This window comes from Vespa mandarinia, chromosome 8 (genome assembly GCF_050613455.1).
Source record: "Vespa mandarinia isolate Hongniang chromosome 8, ASM5061345v1, whole genome shotgun sequence".
Taxonomy (NCBI): Eukaryota; Metazoa; Arthropoda; class Insecta; order Hymenoptera; family Vespidae; genus Vespa; species Vespa mandarinia.
In genome coordinates this window covers 4,384,298-4,403,059 of record NC_140817.1, presented here as the reverse complement: position 1 = coordinate 4,403,059, position 18,762 = coordinate 4,384,298, and the positions used below count along the sequence as shown (strand labels likewise).

Sequence of the window (18,762 nt, the reverse complement as noted above, 5' to 3'; positions counted from 1 at the left end):
CTGATATAAAATATATTATATATAAAATATATTATATATAAACTATTTTATATATAAAATATATTATATATAAAATATATTATATATAAAATATATTATATAAAAAATATTATATATATATATATATATATATATATATATATATATATATATATGGGACTAATACGTTATTATAGACATATGTACTTACTTGTATGCATCGTTCAAAGTGAAGACGGAAGTGTTGCGCGTGCATGCGCATAAACCTACACCTACACGTCACATTATACGTAATGTTCTATTGGGAATAGCAGTACTACGCTCACGGCAATGTATCTAGTTTTACCGTGCCTCTGGGTCTCGTTTACCGGCTTCAAATTCGTTGACTTCTCTATGTAACATTCCATTTCAACTAGGATTGCACGAAAGAGAGACAGAGAGAGACAGAGAGAGAGAGAGAGAAAGGTAAAACGAAGAGACGAATATAATCGATTGACTCCATTTTAAAGTGTCATATGCAAGAATGAATAATTAATATTAATTTCTAATGAATTAATGCAAAATTAGGTTGATAGACTCATCAATTACACGCCTCCATTGAATGGAAAAATAATTAATAATTAATATTAATTTCTAATGAAATAAGTATAGTTACCTCTAACAATATTTATAAATTTTTTTTTCTGACCTTGATACAAGAAACTTAAATTTTTTTGAATTTATTTACCTTGTTAAATATTTACATAAGATAAATTTTTAGTAGAATAACTTATTTTTCTCCTTCCTTTCATTTTTTCTTTTTCCCCTTGTTATCAACGGCATGCGATAAAAATGGAACTTATCTTCTTCGAATATTTTTGAATACATTTAAATAAATATTCATAAAAAATGTTCAAAATTGTTCATTTTAATATATATTCTTGTCATATTGAAAATGTTATTGTAAACAAATAATATTTTTTTGATATAATTTATAGCATATATATATATATATGTATGTATATATATATGTGTATATAAAATACATATATTTCGAAATGCATGTATACGAAATGCATATATTTCGAGAAATATACTCTCTTATAATTAGACTATTTCTTTTTATGCGTCAGTCTTAATGGTTTTTTGTTATTAACATATTGTCTACAAATTGATAAGATTAAGGAATTTAAGAAATTTGATAGTTAAGGAAAATTATCTGTGTTACGTAAAGCATTGCGTAAAAGTTAAAATAATAAATACATCCAATTGTTATATTAGTAGTTGCAAAGTATAAACAACGTTCAGTAGAAGTTTTGGAATTTAAAAGGTAGTACTATGTTCTAAATATAAAAAACTTAAATTTTGAAGACCGAACCGTTGATTCGTTGAGTACATTAGTTTTTTTTATTAATAACGAATGATAACAATATTGTTTTTTTATTTCAGATCAAATAAATAAAAAAAGATCTACTAATCAAAACAATTGACTATGATATATAAAACAATTTTTTTCATTGTGTTTTTCATTTGGAAAGGTAAATCAGTCGTGAAATTATTGTTATTAAATTTTTTCTATCGTTTAAAATTATTTGATTTTAGGCAAAGCAAATGATTGTATACCACGAAAATTCAATTATGATAGTTTCGTGTGCGTTTGCAATTCGACTTATTGCGACTCAACACCGGAGATCAAGGAACCGGAAGTAGGAAACTACTATGCATATAGTTCCGATAGGGATAAGAGACGATTAACATTCTCTCAAGGAAAATTCTTAGAAGATGTTAATGAGAATTCAATTCCCGATGGGAATAACATATTTTCACTTAACAATACTATAATAGTTGATAGAAATACGAAATATCAAAAGATACAAGGTTTTGGTGGAGCATTTACTGATTCAGCAGGAATGGATATCAAAACTTTGAGTGAACCAACTCAAAATATCCTAATAAAGTGAGTAATAAAGAAATTTCTATTTTTTATTAAGAATAAATATAGAAAATATTAAAGGAAAAAAATTTCAAGTAAGCTCATAAAAATCATTAAGCTAATGATTCAATCGAAATAATTCAAAAAAATTATTAATAATCTTGATAATATGAATATGTCTATCCGATCTAGAACATATTTCGATCGAAGTGGTAGCAGGTATACTTTAGGACGTGTACCAATCGGTGGTAGCGATTTTTCTATAAAAGCTTATACGTTGGATAATACGGAGAACGATACTAACCTCGAGCATTTTAAATTAACCAAATATGATACGGATTATAAAATTCCTTTGATCAAACAAGCGTTAAAATTATCTCCTGATTTGAGACTCACTTCAGCTGTTTGGAGTCCACCAATATGGATGAAAACTAATAATGAATATTCTGGACCAAGTAAATCATTTGACCTATTAAAAGAATATTTTTTATTCTTTCCTTCAATTTCGAAGAATTGTCTCAATAAAGCAATCATACTATTATTACAGGTATTCTTAAGAAAGAATATTATCAAACGTATGCCGAATATTATATAAAATTTATACAAGCATATAAAAGTTATGGCATTGATATATGGGCTGTTTCAACGGGTAATGAACCTAACGATGCGTGGATACCTGGAGCGCCAATATCTAGTATGGGATGGTTTCCATTTGAGTTAGGAAATTGGATAGCTAATAATCTTGGACCTACTTTGGCACGTTCGGAATATAACAAAACGATGATCTTAGTTTTAGACGATCAAAGATTCTATTTAATAAAGTTTTTAGATCATGTTCTCAGGAATAAAAAAGCATTAGATTATATCCACGGCATAGCTATACATTGGTATACGGACGAGTTTATTTCCCCTTCATTGTTAGACATAACTCATAATAAGTATCCAAATAAATTCCTTCTTTTAACCGAAGCATGCGTTGGTAAGTCAATATATTGAATAACATGATAATTGATTAGAGTGTGAAAATTACTTTTTTTCTTTTTAAAGTAAATTTAAAGTCAAAAAAAATATATTTTCTCTCTCTCTCTCTCTCTCTCTCTCTCTCTCTCTCTCTCTCTCTCTCTCTCTCTCTCTCTCTCTCTCTCTCTCTCTCTCTTTCTCTCTCTCTCTCTCTCTCTCTCTCTCTCTCTCTCTCTCTCTCTCTCTCTCTCTCTCTCTCTCTCTCTCTCTCTCTCTCTCTCTCTCTCTCTCTCTCTCTCTCTCTCTCTCTCTCTCTCTCTCTCTCTCTCTCTCTCTCTCTCTCTCTTTCTCTCTCTATCTCTACTTCTATCTCTATCTTTCGATCATTTTAATCTATTTTTAATTACATTAGGTTCTCAACCTAATGATAATCCGAAAGTACAACTAGGATCTTGGAAAAGAGGAGAAGATTATCTTCTGAACATAATCCAGGTTTTCCTTGAACTTTTTCTTTTAAGAATCCAATATGAAATTTTGTTAATTGTAATATTAATTTTTATAAAATATCTTGTGTAGAATTTACGACACAGCGTAACAGGATGGATAGATTGGAATCTTGCTTTAAATAAAATGGGTGGTCCAAATTATATTTACAATTATGTTGACTCACCTATCATAGTCAATCCTGAAACTGATGAATTTTTTAAACAACCAACGTACTACGCGATCAAACATTTCAGTAGATTCGTAGAACGAGATTCTGTAAGGATTGAAAGCATGGAGACAAATGACATAAAAACTATTGCTTTTGAAACTCCATCGAAAATGATCGTAGTTGTGCTGTACAATATGTATGTATACTTTATTTACTATGAAAAGTCTTTTGCAATCATAAATTTATTATATTCTTCTTTTCTTTTAGGAGCTCAAAAAGTAAGAATATTACAATTATAGATTCTAAAAACGGTCCTATCAAGATGGAAATAAGTTCATATTCTATTCACACTATAATATATAAATAAATATTTTATCTGACATTTATATTGCGATTTATGTGGACAGAGATCGGATTAATTCAATAATATTTACACTGTAATATCTTCAAATTTATATTTATATTGCATAAAATAAAAGTGTTATATTAAAAATTCTATTATAATCTATCCATGAAAAATATCAAAGTGAAGTACTATTTGCATCGAAAAGAGAGAAAACATATTATTTAAATTCTATGGATAAAAAGTTTGTTCCCAATTACCTAACTTCTTCTTCGGATTCACTCTAAGACATTTTGGTACATACTTTAAGGCATGTTCATCAAGTTTACGTTTCATAACAGAAATTCCAAATTGGAATGGATGTCTCTTTTTCATCATAGGACACATCTTATTGTCAATAAGATAAACTTTTTGCCAATGATATATCTCTGGTGGTTTTCTATAAAGGAAATAAAAAAGAAATGATTAAATTTGATTTTAATATCATATTTTGTATCTACAATTTTAGATATACATTAATATTAAAATTAGTTATTTAATTCAATTAATAAATTAACTTTACCTATGGCGTGGCCTATTTGTTACAAGATGTTTATAATATCTTTCCAGCCAGTCTCTTCGTTTGTCAGATTTGATGTCTGCTATTTTTTTTACAGTGTCTCCCAAATATGGTTTCATTTCAATCATTCTTTCTGCAGGAGTGTTTGCATAAAATTTAATTAAAGTTTTAAGAACATCAGTGTTCAAGCCATGAACCTTTTCACCTTCAACTTTATCAAATAATTTTACAGATTCTGTAGCCCAACAAATATTACGTCTCGGATTTTCATAAATATTTTCTGAATGCAATACAGTAGTATTAAGTTGATAAACATAAAATGACCAATATTGACCATTAGTTATAACTGCTTGATTGACAAATGGATAAGTAACATCGTGAAATGTTGAGAAACCTATGAAATTTATAAAGTAAAAAATCTAAAGATCATTTAATAATTAAAATTAAAATATTTCTTAATAAGAGATATATACCTTGATAAGAGGCTTGTGATAATAACCAACTGTAGGAAGCTAAAATAGCTTGTTTAAGAAATGCATCACTTTCATCATTACATTTTTCTGGTCTTTCAATTATGAATGCACTATTGTGATAAGATAAAAGACCAAATTCGCATGGATCACCAGGCCAAAATCCTGGTATATTCGTAGCATGCTTACGATTCATAGTATATCCTAATACTCTGGGATCAAAACTAAACTGTGGAACAGTCAAAGAAGAATCCTCGCATTCGCTCAAAGACATAATTTCCTTTAATGGAAGATTATGTCGTGTTTGGAGAATAGAATTGCCATAATATTGTACAGGAATATCTATTGGATCATAGGCATATTGTCTCATCCAAGGTATACGTTTCCTTGCCTTTAATTTTAATCCCGATGGTTCTATCCCACCAACAAGCCAAAATGCTTCAACACGTGGTTCAAAATCGTTTTGAATTTCTAATAAATGTGGCCTAATATTAACAAGATTTGATTGTAATATTCTATTAATTTGATATACAATCGCATTTGTTATAATACTTTCCATCGTCGATTTTCTTTCTAATTGAGTTTCATTTAATTCGTGTTTCCTTCTGTAAAATGCAATATCAATTCTAATGAAACTACAAACTTATTTAATAATAATTTAAAATCTAGCCATATATATATATATATATATATATATATATATATATGGATATACAATATATATATATATGGATGTACAATATATATATATATATATGGATATATCCATATATATATATATATGGATATACAATATATAAGATTCATGGAATAAAGTACGTTATCTTATAATATTATTGAAATTATTATTGTAAACCAATTAATATTTACCTTCTACTAGAATATTCAAAAGCAATGATGTTTTCAATCAAACTTTTACTTTCATTCACAATAGATTCAAGCTCTTCGTCGGACATTAAATTATTGTAAAAAGTTGGAAGTCCACGTTCTGGTACAATATAAGTTCTTGTAATATACTGCGCGTGTTCCAAAGAATTATAAGGTATTTTATGTTCATTCAAAATTAATGATTTCCAGCCATAATAATATGGCATATTGATTTTAAAAATCTTTTCCTCAACAGTTTTAAGTTTTTTAATTTCATCATACCAAGCTTCCCTTTTTCTCTTTTGATTAGCTTTGAAAGATAAATCTAATATAGGTGGATAAATTGGAGCATTTGTGATTTGACTTTCTTCAGACACAATTGTTGCATATTTCTTTGAGCAATGTCGTGTAATTGACACGGTATTATTTAACAATCGTAAATGCAAACGAAGAAACATTTTCTGTTTATAAATAAATTTTTATCAATAGAAATAAAGATTGTATTAATTTTTCATCTATAAAATTATAACCACATTTTTCTTTTCATTTTAACTACTTAATTTAAATAAGTATTTAAATACTATTTTTCATCCGTACAATGTTATTTTAAGTTAACAATAAATATTATCTTTTATTGTTAAAAGATATTACATTGGACACGTTTTTCATCAAATACAGATTAAAATTGGTTATAATATAAACACACCATAGAAAATGTAACTTTGTAATACATTAAATATCTAGAAACGATTTATCTTAAGATTATTCAAAACTGCGCATGCCCCGTCACAGTAAATACATTCGATAAATGAAAATAGAAAATATTTATTGTTAGATTTATTTTTAATAAATATTTATTAAATAATTTCATGCTCGCATATTATCATTGTAAATTAATCTAAAAATCTTTTCTTTTCCTTTTGTTTTTTTTTTTTTTTTTTTTTTTTAACCTCTATCAAATCAAACTTAGAAGATTGTTTTGGACAAATGTGAATTAGAATTTATACGGTTGGCGACTCTGTTATTGGAATACTATGGATTCTTGTAAAGTGCAGCTGGCTGTCAAAAGTTTTTAAAAATAACGCGTTACTTTAACAGAGAATTTTTCATTGTAAAAATAAAATCAAAACGATCAATCGAAAAATTAAATCATCATGTTAACTGCTGCAGCAAATACTTTATCAAATAATGGTGGATCATACAGTAGTGATAGGCCATCAAGTGCAGGAGATCCAGAGCTTGCAGCAGATCCTGCATCTGGTGGATTTTTCCATTCTGATTATAAAAAGTAATTAATACTTCATAATCTCTTCAAGAACACTATAATATTTATTCTACAATTACATGTATATTTGTTGTTTATATATATATATATATATGTGTGTATGTGTGTATATATATATATAGAGAGATTAGTACGATATCTAATTTTTTCAGGCATGAAGATTTAAAGCAAATGCTAGATAGCAACAAAGATGGTTTAAAGTTAGAAGCTATGAAGCGTATAATAGGGGTAATTAAATAATATCTTAATTAAATATTAAATGTCCTTATATTATATGCAATAATATTTTACTTTTGTTTAAAACATTTCTTAATTTATATTAATGTAACTTTATTATAAAAATTAATGAAGTCATAAAGATATACATTTGTAGATGGTGGCTAAAGGAAGAGACGCGTCTGAACTTTTTCCAGCAGTAGTAAAAAATGTTGTATCAAAAAATATTGAAGTAAAAAAATTGGTATATGTATATCTAGTTCGTTATGCGGAAGACCAACAAGATCTTGCACTCTTGTCAATATCTACATTTCAAAGAGCTTTAAAAGATCCCAATCAATTGATAAGAGCCAGTGCTTTAAGAGTTTTATCTAGTATCAGAGTTTCTATGATTGTGCCCATTGTGATGCTTGCTATTAAAGATTCGGCTAGTGATATGTCACCATATGTACGTAAAACTGCAGCACATGCTATTCCTAAATTGTATTCTTTAGATCCTGAACAGAAAGAAGAATTGATTGGAGTTTTAGAAAAACTTTTATCTGACAAAACAACCCTTGTTGTTGGTTCTGCAGTAATGGCATTTGAAGAAGTATGTCCAGAAAGAATAGATTTAATACATAAAAATTACAGAAAACTATGTAATTTATTAGTTGACGTTGATGAGTGGGGTCAAGTAGTCATAGTTAACATGCTCACAAGATATGCCAGAGCACAATTCATTAACCCTAATATAGATGTAAATATATTACTAAGTTAAAATGATTCTGTCAATATCATTAACTTCTTATTGAGAAGTGTTTCTAAGGAACAATTATTTTTAGAGCTTAGAAGAAGATGAAAATCGTCCATTTTACGATTCGGATTCGGATTCCTCTAATATGAAAAAACCAAAATTTTCCATAGATCCTGATCATCGATTGTTATTACGAAATACGAAACCACTTCTACAAAGCCGTAATGCTTCAGTTGTAATGGCGGTATCACAATTATATCATCATACAGCAGCACGAAGTGAAGTTATGATTGCAGCAAAAGCATTAATAAGATTATTAAGAGGTCATAGAGAAGTCCAGAGCATTGTATTACATTGCATTGCAAGCATGTCAATTACAAGAAAGGTAATGTAAGTATAATGTTAAAGTATACTGTACATATTATAATATCTAATTTAAATTATACAATCGTGTATATATTATTTAATCGATTATTATATAACCAAAAACAAGTTAATCATATTATTATTATTATTTTATATAGGGCATGTTTGAACCCTTCCTGAAATCATTTTTTGTAAGGACTTCAGATCCCACACATATAAAACTATTAAAATTAGATATATTAACGAATTTAGCTACTGAAACTAGTATTGGGGTAATATTAAGAGAATTCCAAACATATATTTCAAGTAGCGATAAAGAATTTGTTGGAGCTAGCATCCAAGCTATTGGTAGATGCGCCAGTAATATAAAAGAAGTTACAGATACATGTTTAAGTGGTCTAGTTTTTTTGCTAAGTAACAGGGATGGTAAGTTTCCATAGATTTCGATAATTTTTAAGTCATATATATATATATATATATGCACACTCACACACACATTTTTATAAACTTGTATTTTCCTGTTTTCTCAGAGGCTGTTGTAGCAGAAAGTGTTGTTGTAATAAAAAAGTTATTGCAAACACAGCCAAATGAACATAAAGACATTATTGCTCATATGGCCAAATTAATGGATTTTATAACAATACCTCAAGCAAGAGCATCTATTTTATGGTTGTTAGGTGAATACTCAGATCGTGTACCAAAAATTGCACCTGATGTTTTAAGAAAAATGGCAAAAAATTTTATTAACGAACAAGATATTGTTAAGTTACAAACTCTTAATTTAGCTGTCAAATTATATTTGAACAATCCAATGCAAACTAAACCATTTTGTCAATATGTTTTTCAACTTGCAAAATATGATCAAAATTATGACATCAGGGACCGTGCACGTTTTCTGAAGCATTTTATTTTTTCTGAAGATAATGAAACGAAAAAAAAGTTTCCTGAATTTGCGAAAAGAATTTTTCTAGCTCCAAAGCCAGCCCCTACGCTAACTTCAAGATTTAAAGATTCAGAATTTCAATTGGGTACTTTATCTCATTACTTAAATATGCCATGTGCAGGATATCGTCAATTGCCACCTTTCCCTGAAGTAGCACCAGATCCATCTGTTAGAAATGTAGAACCAACAAATGTACAAGATATAAAAGAACAATATAAATATACTCGAAAAGAAAGAAAAGAAAAAAAGCAAAAAGCAAAGGAAAAGCCTTTTTACAGCGATGATGAAAGTACTGCTGAAGAAGGTAGGTTGTAATTGACATTGTAAAACTTTGATAATTAGGAAACAATCATTTTTAAGAATGAAATGTACAATCTTTTAACAGAAGAAGAGGATGAATCTTTGGAAACTTCAGCAAGTGAGAGTTCTGACGATGGAAGCGAATCCTCTGAGTACTCAGCTGAAACGGATAAGTCTGAAAGTAATGAAAAAAAGAAGATTATAAAACGATCCGAGGAATCTGACAGTATGACGGATAGCGAAGAAGATTCAGACTCTGAAGAAGATAGTGATTCTCAAGATAGCGATGAAGAAGAAGAAGAAGAAGAAGAGGAAGAGGAGGAAAAAGTTATTAAACCAGAAGAAAAAGAAAAACCAAAAAGCAACTTAGATTTACTTTTAGATTTAGACGATGGTAAAATTATAGGAATTTACAAAACGGATTTATTCGTATATGAAAAGAAGATAAATAAAATAATGAATATTTTTATTTAACAGTTGTACCAATGACACCGATAATGACACCGAGTTTAGGTGGTTTTTTAACGCCTATTAATCCAATTGCTGCAGATGGCATTAGAGAAGTCTCTACCTCTTTTATACCTATTAAAAAATATGAAATGTTGAATAGTATTACGGGACATGGTTTGAAAGTAGAATACAGATTTACAAGGTCACAACATTTAGTTAGCGCTCATTTGATTAGCATCGAATTAACATTTATAAACGAAGGAAATAAACAAATCAAAGATATACAGATTGGAAATAAGGTGAAGTTCTTTGTAATTAAATATAAATATGAATAATAGTATATTGTCATAATAGATAATATATAATATTTTTTTTTTTTTTCAGAATCTTCAAAAAGGAATGCAAATTCATGATTTTGTGCGAATATCATTATTAGAAATAAATTCCACTCTATCTTCTACATTAGGTGTTAATTTTAATGACTCCATGCAACCGGCAAACTTTAATATTGATTTTACAATCGACGAAGAAAAATATTCGTGTCCGGTGACTATTAAAGCTCCTATAGGAGAAATAATCAGATCAGTTTTATTACCAGAAAATATGTTTAATAACGAGAAGGCAAAATTAAAAGGTATGAATGAAAATACAGCAAAAATATCATTTACGGGAAATAGGAAATATCTATCTGAAAAAATTTTCGAAACGGCGAACGTTGCAATGATATCAAGCGAAAATGAAATAATAAGGTAAATTATTCGTTTATTTTATACATCAAGAATCTTCTGAAAAAAAAAATTTATATATATATATATATATTCTGTAAGTTATATAATTGATCTTTAAATTTTCAGATTTGCTGCTCATACTTTAGCGTCAAAATCATTGGTATTAATAACGATAAAAATCATTGACACGGAACATTTGGAAATTTGTGTAAATTGTGAAAAAATGGTTATAGGCTCTATCTTATTAAATGAGTTTAAGAGTAACTTAAAATGAATGAAATGTTTCCTATATATATATTATATATATATATATATATGATAGGGATATATCGATAAATATATCATATATTAATCGAATAGTATAATCATTCAATTTATGTTACCATAAAATTATTACATAATATGTTATATAATATATAATACATATTATATAATACATCACATATATTGAATAATAATTATTATGTTCAATTTATTCTATTTCAGATATATATATATATAAGAACACATTTTCCTTTAGAAAATATATTAATATTTTATTATAATACTCAAATAACTTTGCATTTTGAATAAAATCAAAATATTCTTCGTTAAAGAAATTTATCTTTTACACTAAACCATATTAATTTCTGTGAACCACAGATGTCCCAATCGGCTATTTCCCAAAAACGTAATCTATATTCTTTGTAATTTCTTAGAAAATTTTTTAATACTATAAAAAAAAAAAAAGAAAGAAAATATCAATTTAACACATCATCATTGTAGTAAAATAAAGAGAGCATAAAAAAAATTGTGTTCCTTACATTTTAGCATAGTGTTAGAAATTGGTTTAGAAAATCCAATATCCTCGTCTGGAAAACGTTTAATTATATCCAATAAAATTTCTGAACCAAATCCTTTATTTCTATATGCCGATCGAATATATGCCGTATCTAATACAGGCATCGTATATTTTTCTTTAGTCGAATAAACTTCAGTACCTTAATATATTAATTATCAAATTTATCAATTATTTTAACATTATAAATTATATCAGTGTATTTGAAAAAGAATTAAAATTAAAAATTACCTTTAGGTTTAACAGTATAAAAACCAATGGGTTTTCCGTTTTCCCATCTAATCAAAACTATATCAAATTTATCAGCATAATCGTATGGTGTCTCCAATTTTTCCGGTTTTGGAGTATCAAATTCAACATAAATTATTTGACACAATATATAATAAATTATTCTCTCTTGATTGGTTTTCATCTAAAGAAACAATCATACTTTATACTACGTTAATCAAAATATATGTCTATCAATCACGTATATTGTACTACATTAATCAAAAAATTTTTTTTAAGTGTTACCTCGCTCCAATTGTTTTCATATTTATCATTAAAACTATTATCTATATTTAAAATATCATCATTCACTTTTATAGCTACAAATTGATTACATTTTATACAATCGAGTCGATGAATAATGCCTTGTATATTATATCGTTTTAAATCCAATTTTGTAGCTTGTACGTAACTAATACATCTAAATAATAATACGTACAACATATATGTATATATATATTTTTTTTTTTTTATTTATTTCTTAATGAGAAGTATTATTAATTTAGTGATGAAAATGAATATGTTATATATATATATATATATATAGATATAATTATTATTTTACAAAGAACAGGGCGATTTGTTAATTAACAGAATGAATTTTCGAAAGATCAATTATTTAATAATGTTACCTGGGGCATATCATTTTTTACGAAAATATTAACAGCTTGAATTAAATTAGACCAGTGTGATAAATGTTATTTTGTAGATTTTCCAAAAAAAAAAAAAAAAGAACAAGGGCAACGATCAGAATTAACTTGTATTTATTCCTTAGCGATAATAGACACTAGTCACTGATAAATTTTGTAACCAATAGAACGAAGTCTCTATTTTATCTATAAATCGTAACTATCTATTCCGTTAGTGGGTAAAAAGATACGTATATATATATATATATATATTTACATAAAAAATATATATATATATATATTTACATATTTACATATAAAAATAAAACATATAACTTAATATTTTACAAGCGAAAATAAATAATAATGAAATAGAACATTAATTAAATATTACAACTTTTTTCGAATAAGAATTAATTATAATATCTTAACGTTACATAAAAGTACATTTTACGAGTACTATAATTCGATTAAAGATTTAATATCAATTAGAATGTTAAATAATTCGATAGATTTATAAAGTTTTAAAAATGAAAAATTTCTTAATTTAAATGTTACGAATTTAGAAAACGAATAGTATTGTATATAATATTCATAAATGATAGTCAAATAATTTTTAGACTTTTTAAAAATATATATAGTTCTTCGTATGAATGAAGTAAAAAACATCTATTTTATATATATAGTTAGTGATTACAAGAAATATAATTGATATGAAGATATCGTTGTCATAGTTATTTAACATATACAATTTTCTTTGTGTGGCGATAATGTACTTCTATATATATATATGCACGTGACATCTTCGAATATGTAATACATTGTAAATATAGACATATACATGTACAGAAGTTGCATGTATAGAATATGCGCAGAAGTTCTTACAGGAACTGAACTATACATATTTTGCAGATATACACAAGTTATACCTCATACCATATATTAGTAGTATGAACAAACGTGAAAGCATCGACTTCTTATAATATAGTCTATTTAATATCTTACAGTTCGGATATCATATCGAGAGTTAATAGTGATATTTTCAAAATGCCAATATGTAAAGTGTCATTGCCATTGGTTGTAGGCGTTGTCCATCCTAATATTGGCGGATGGGTTGGTGCTTATTGCGTAAAAAACAATCTACATCCATGGTATACGGTAAGAAAAGAATTTTGTCGATATTCTTATCGATTATTTATTCAGTCACGTAATGAAGCCTGAGCTATAGAAAAAAAAAAATGAAAAAAAAAAAAAAAAGAAAAGAAATGAAAAAAAAATTGAGAATTATATTACGTTGGAAGTAAAATATAAAGATTTATACAATTTCAAAAGTTGGCGGGAAAAATTTTAAGAGGACCCGCCTCTTTTTGAACTCTCACTTAAATGTTGTTAACAATACACTATCGTGTATCACTGACTATAATGTATATTATGAGAAAGAAAAAAAGAAAAGAGAGAAAGAGATAGACCGGATATTCATTGCTACGTAACGTTCTTATTTTATGCAAGCAAATCGATTGATTTTTTTTTCTTTTTTTTTTTTTCTATGATACCACATTTAAAAATTGATTCAGATCTTTTATAATTGTTAAGCTCATTAATAAATGTTTTGTTAATTTTTATGAAATTTAATGTGAAAACTTAATTATTTAAACTACATAATGCAATAATATATAAAATAATATCAGCGTTTATTTCATTTATGTTAGTCTTTGAAAAAACCATCTTGGACACCTCCAAATTGGGTTTTTGGGCCAGTATGGACAACTATATATAGTACAATAGGTTACTCTTCTTACTTAGTATGGCGAGATGCTGGAGGATTCAAAGAAGCAGCCCTTCCACTTTCAATATATGGTGCTAATTTAATTATGAATTGGGCTTGGACACCTATCTTTTTTGGGGGACACCATATTAAATTGGTAATTTTTTTTTTTTTATCAACAAATTTATCAAGAGTTATATAGAATAATATTAATTGTTATCAAATTGATTTCATTGAAATATTCATTTTTAGGCATTATATGAAATAAGTCTAGTATGGGGAACATCAGCAGCAATGGCAGTAGCCTTTTATCAAGTGAATCCACTCGCTGGATTATTAATTATTCCTTACTTTGCATGGTGTACTCTCGCGACAGCATTAAATTATGTAATTTATAGGGATAATCCACAAAGTTCATTGGAAGATAAGAAGGAATGAAAAATAAAAATTTAAGAACGCAGGGAATAGCTTGTTGGCAGACTATTAAAAGAAAAGGAAAAAAAAAAAAAAAGAAAAAAAATATTGTAGTAATATTGGCTTAAAGGATGCATAGGGCATTCTATTTTTTTACAATTGTTATATCACTGCTCTTTAGTATATATGTGCTTTTCATAAAACGCACAATGTTGTTGTTAGTATACACATGTTTATTAATTGATATGAAATAAAGATTAGTTAATCAACCATACGTACATTATACAGTATAATTCATTATTGGTATCAGTTGATAAATTATATATAAAGTATAATTTAGAAGGAATCACTTTCATAATTCTTTTGATCTGTTAGTCTACTCTATTCTGCATAAGTTTCTAACAATTCATACTATGTTTCAAAACTAAATCGCGTATATATTCATCTTTGCTGAACAATCTTACAGATAAATTAATATTTTTTTTATACAGAATAGAGTAAACGATCTTACACAACAGAGGTATCAAATGTAGTATTGGCCTGTGTGCAACATCGCACACAGTTTCTGTTTTTCACGAACGCTACGTAGGATCAGTTGCATAGATATACCCTTGCTGCTGAAGTACGTATAATCTTTTTTCAACTGCATCTTTGTCTGAAAAAAAAATAAAAAAAAAATAAAAAAGCAAGTAAGTTATTAACAATAATATATACTGTTTAGTAATAGTGATTATTATTTGAAGCTTTTAAAAAATACGAGAAGACTTACATTTGATAAGAAGAGCTTTGTCTGGACTGTGACTAATGTGTTGTGATAATGAATGTAACAATATTTGCGCTGTATGATAACGCTGAAAACATTCAGCAGGATTTCCAAATAATTCATCAAGGGCTGCGGATTGACACTAAAAGAAAAAAAAAAAAAAAACAGAAATTCAGAATTACTTTTCAATTATTATTCAATATTATTGAATTCTAATTGTTGTATGGATTAACTTTATTACCATTTGTATTGCGTGATTATAAAGAATTTTATCTGCTGTAGCCCCCGGTTGTCGAAGCAATCCTGCACTGTTAAGCTGTTTGCACTCTGTCAGGCAAGATCTAAACTTTTCATTCATTGTACTTACAACTAAAATATTAGAAAATAAGTATATTTATTAATAACATCATATATTTCTATATCTTTATCTTTTAGCTCGTTAGTAATCTTTTTTTTTTTTTTTAGTTACCTTCTTAAATATTTAGTTACCTTCTTTTACACTAGCTGTAGGTTGCAACCTTCCAGCTTTAAGCTGTTGAGTTGCGAGACTTAATCCAGAGCTCAACCATTGAAGAGCCCTCACTAACAAAATAACTTGTTCTGCTCTTCTTCTTGTTGCTGCATTGCTAGCTTGTTCAATCCCACCTAAGGGTGCACCTAAAGGTCCAGCTCTATTTCTAGCAACTTCGCATACACATTCACATAATGCCACAACAAAGTTCAACTTTGCTAAGATCTCTGAATGTTCCCGTTCTAAAAGCGTTTCTTCTGGGAGTTCTGGGGCTATAAATGTTAATGGACGATCTTCTGTTAATGTTGGATTAACGTCCGGGAAAAGATTTTGAAAACTACCCGCTTCTGTAAAATAAGAAAAAAAAAGTATTAATAAGAAAAATAATTAAATAATAATAATTAATTAAAAATAACTATTCACCTGATATTTCTGGAAGAGTAACAGCTCTTGTGCCAAAAGGTATAACAGGCGAATGCCTAAGTGTATTATTGTTATCTTGAAAAGCTTTTGAAGTAGGAGACCCTAAAACTGCCAATGGACCTGTAAGTAATGGAGAAGATGCACTATTGTTTCCTGTTGATCTGCGCAATGGCGAAGTTCCACTGTGTGAATGCCGTGCCACTGGACTAACTTGCCAAGTACTAGGTGGTGGTGGTGTTTCACTCAATCTATAAATTATTATACGCATATGAAACATATAACATATAACATATAACATATAATATTATACATAGATATCATGAATATTATTCTTATACCTTCTACCAGGTGGTGTACCTATTACAAATTGTACACTAGGTGGACTAAGAGAGCCAATGTCAAGAGCATGACTTCTGTGAGAGTCTACACTTCGCTTCATACTAATTGGCTGGGACCGAGGAACAACGCTACTTCCAGATCTCATATTACCAGATGGTGATGATGACTGTGCCACACTTCTTTGTGAGGGAACTGGAATTGGTTCAGATATGGGTAAAAAGCATGGTCGTGGTGGACTAACTGCCTCTCTGCTAGTTTGCTTCGTATATCTAAAATGATAATCACAAAGCATATAAATAAATAGAAATATCTATCATATATGCATATCTGTTGAAGAAAAAATATTTACTTGACTTGGGTATTAGTATTATTGTCTGTATCACTACTAAGATCACTTGGCACAAGCACAAAGTCATCTTCTGGACTGGAACATGGACTATTTGTTTCCGGTTCAGATCGTATAACAGCCGTAGGTCCTTCTGGAACAGCTAGTGTACCAGGTGAAGCTGGTAATTCTACAGGAACTGGACTGGGACTTTCCCTTGCTCCTTGAAGAAAAAGGTGACCAAAGAATTCGTCAAAGGACATACGATCTTTTGCATTACGTCTCAACAATCCCAATAACAAATCAGATAATTCTGGAGAAGTTCCTGGAGGAATTCTACAATAATAAAATAGATTAATAATAAATATAAAAAAAAATATATAATATATATATAAAAATAGATTTATAAAATTACGAAAATTTAAAAAAAAGAACATACTTTGGACCAAGATTTGCGTTTTTCTCATAAAATAATTTTAGTGCATGTGGTGTATGAGCTTGAAATGGTGCCTTTCCAGTAAGACACTGAAATACTATTGTCCCAAGAGACCATAAATCTGCTTTTGCATCATATTGAAGTGACATAATTACTTCAGGTGCCATATACATTGGTGAACCACATAATGTAGCAGCCATTACTCCATCTTGTAAAAAGCGGGCAAAGCCAAAGTCCGCTATAATGATAAAATTCGATATAGAATGTTAATAAAATCAAATAATATTTTATACAATTCTATTGTTAACGCATTTTACCTATTTTTAATGTTATTTGATGTGGTTGCGGACATGCTTTGCCACAATTATGACTGAGTAAAATATTTTGTGGTTTAAGATCCCTATGAACAATACCTTTGGCATATAATGCTTTCATTGCACCTGCTAATTGCTTAAGAAATACTCTGATAGTATCTTCTGATAATGTGCCTTTTGCTATTGAACAAGAATAGAATAAAAATAAATATAATATTACTTTAGCAGAGAGGCAACTATGTTTCACAAAAAAAAAACAAATATATATATATATATATATATACCCCCTAAATAGTCCGCTAAATCTCCACCATTACAATACTCCATAACCAGGAAGACATTATGAATAGATTCCTAAAACGAAATATCATTGTTATCTCTAAGAATTAATAAGATTTAATTAAAAATTTTCTTACCTTACAATCTAACAAAGCAACTACATTTTCATGATGTAGTTCTGTTAACTCCTGCAAATCAACGTAAAAAAAATGATCATTCCTTTTTCTTTTTTTTTTTTTTTTTATCTTTTCTTGATAAACGATAGTAATATACCTTTAAAATCTTAATCTCTTTGCCGAGAAGATTCTGTGACTTCGCTAAACTCTTCTTTGTTATACTTTTAATCGCCACAACGCAGTTAGGTTTCTACAGATACAAAAGTATCATCGTAACACATTCAGTTTATAAAGATATTAAAAAGCACAAGTCACGTGTGAAAGAAATAGGAGGGAGTATGAGAAAAAAATATTTACTTTACGATGTCTGCCCCGGAATACAACGGCAAAAGCACCGTGACCTATCAGGTCCTTAGTGTTATACTCGTATTCACCGATGACCTCCATTCCAAGGAAACAACAATTTCTAGTTTCGTATCGATGATAAAGAAAGGGAAAAATTAATTCACCGATCTTTCGCGGACAAGGTCAATAGTTTACAAACATGTTCCGATTGACAAGCGAAAAGATGCAT

At 28.2% G+C, this 18,762-nt stretch overlaps 7 protein-coding genes across 11 annotated transcripts in view; 3 read left to right on the top strand and 4 right to left on the bottom strand.

Annotated features, from left to right (window-relative positions):
* Window positions 1-317, bottom strand: part of LOC118451205 (uncharacterized) — a 191,425-nt gene extending 191,108 nt beyond the window's left edge. For all 3 annotated transcript variants that reach the window (XR_014982492.1, XR_004841053.2, XR_014982483.1), the window contains exon 1: window positions 191-317. The gene's annotated coding sequence lies outside the window, so the exon portion shown is untranslated. The remainder of the gene's footprint in view (window positions 1-190) is intronic.
* On the top strand, window positions 304-3,999 carry LOC118451184 (lysosomal acid glucosylceramidase-like). Of its 2 annotated transcripts, none has more exons than XM_035887475.2 (8): window positions 304-444; window positions 1,408-1,496; window positions 1,561-1,915; window positions 2,084-2,346; window positions 2,439-2,870; window positions 3,264-3,343; window positions 3,428-3,702; window positions 3,774-3,999. In XM_035887475.2, the coding sequence occupies exons 2-8, from the start codon at window positions 1,451-1,453 to the stop codon at window positions 3,871-3,873; spliced, it is 1,551 nt and encodes a 516-aa protein (XP_035743368.2). In that variant the 5' UTR covers window positions 304-444; window positions 1,408-1,450; the 3' UTR covers window positions 3,874-3,999. The 2 variants fall into 2 exon arrangements, with proteins under 2 accessions (XP_035743368.2, XP_035743367.2); XM_035887474.2 differs by lacking the exon at window positions 304-444 and adding an exon at window positions 1,221-1,288.
* A 78-nt stretch (window positions 4,000-4,077) lies between these two features.
* Window positions 4,078-6,477, bottom strand: mRpS30 (mitochondrial ribosomal protein S30). The gene is made up of 4 exons (XM_035887462.2): window positions 5,749-6,477; window positions 4,882-5,483; window positions 4,412-4,802; window positions 4,078-4,288 (listed from the first exon to the last, which is right to left on the bottom strand). Exons 1-4 carry the CDS (start codon window positions 6,201-6,203, stop codon window positions 4,081-4,083), a joined length of 1,656 nt encoding a protein of 551 aa, XP_035743355.2. The 5' UTR covers window positions 6,204-6,477; the 3' UTR covers window positions 4,078-4,080.
* Window positions 6,478-6,747: 270 nt separating this feature from the next.
* On the top strand, window positions 6,748-11,082 carry rb (adaptor related protein complex 3 subunit ruby). Its single transcript, XM_035887458.2, has 10 exons — window positions 6,748-7,033; window positions 7,183-7,258; window positions 7,404-7,985; window positions 8,071-8,367; window positions 8,507-8,774; window positions 8,879-9,595; window positions 9,677-9,985; window positions 10,069-10,340; window positions 10,426-10,790; window positions 10,896-11,082. Exons 1-10 carry the CDS (start codon window positions 6,900-6,902, stop codon window positions 11,041-11,043), a joined length of 3,168 nt encoding a protein of 1,055 aa, XP_035743351.2. The 5' UTR covers window positions 6,748-6,899; the 3' UTR covers window positions 11,044-11,082.
* A 34-nt stretch (window positions 11,083-11,116) lies between these two features.
* On the bottom strand, window positions 11,117-12,723 carry LOC118451197 (soluble lamin-associated protein of 75 kDa-like). Its single transcript, XM_035887505.2, has 5 exons — window positions 12,507-12,723; window positions 12,121-12,295; window positions 11,839-12,019; window positions 11,573-11,749; window positions 11,117-11,481 (listed from the first exon to the last, which is right to left on the bottom strand). The coding sequence occupies exons 1-5, from the start codon at window positions 12,518-12,520 to the stop codon at window positions 11,360-11,362; spliced, it is 669 nt and encodes a 222-aa protein (XP_035743398.1). The 5' UTR covers window positions 12,521-12,723; the 3' UTR covers window positions 11,117-11,359.
* Window positions 12,724-13,370: 647 nt separating this feature from the next.
* On the top strand, window positions 13,371-14,956 carry Tspo (Translocator protein). The gene is made up of 3 exons (XM_035887515.2): window positions 13,371-13,661; window positions 14,213-14,425; window positions 14,521-14,956. Exons 1-3 carry the CDS (start codon window positions 13,551-13,553, stop codon window positions 14,704-14,706), a joined length of 510 nt encoding a protein of 169 aa, XP_035743408.1. The 5' UTR covers window positions 13,371-13,550; the 3' UTR covers window positions 14,707-14,956.
* An 88-nt stretch (window positions 14,957-15,044) lies between these two features.
* Atg1 (serine/threonine-protein kinase unc-51-like protein Atg1) lies at window positions 15,045-18,682 on the bottom strand. 2 transcript variants are annotated; one of them, XM_035887459.2, is made up of 13 exons: window positions 18,546-18,682; window positions 18,346-18,438; window positions 18,210-18,260; window positions 18,078-18,147; window positions 17,797-17,973; window positions 17,483-17,717; window positions 17,068-17,379; window positions 16,718-16,987; window positions 16,380-16,627; window positions 15,935-16,303; window positions 15,687-15,814; window positions 15,452-15,587; window positions 15,045-15,337 (listed from the first exon to the last, which is right to left on the bottom strand). In XM_035887459.2, the coding sequence occupies exons 1-13, from the start codon at window positions 18,633-18,635 to the stop codon at window positions 15,264-15,266; spliced, it is 2,253 nt and encodes a 750-aa protein (XP_035743352.1). In that variant the 5' UTR covers window positions 18,636-18,682; the 3' UTR covers window positions 15,045-15,263. The 2 variants fall into 2 exon arrangements, with proteins under 2 accessions (XP_035743352.1, XP_085514623.1); XM_085658497.1 differs by lacking the exon at window positions 18,546-18,682 and having other exon boundaries at window positions 15,049-15,337; window positions 18,215-18,260; window positions 18,346-18,439.
* Between the last annotated feature and the right edge of the window lie 80 nt (window positions 18,683-18,762).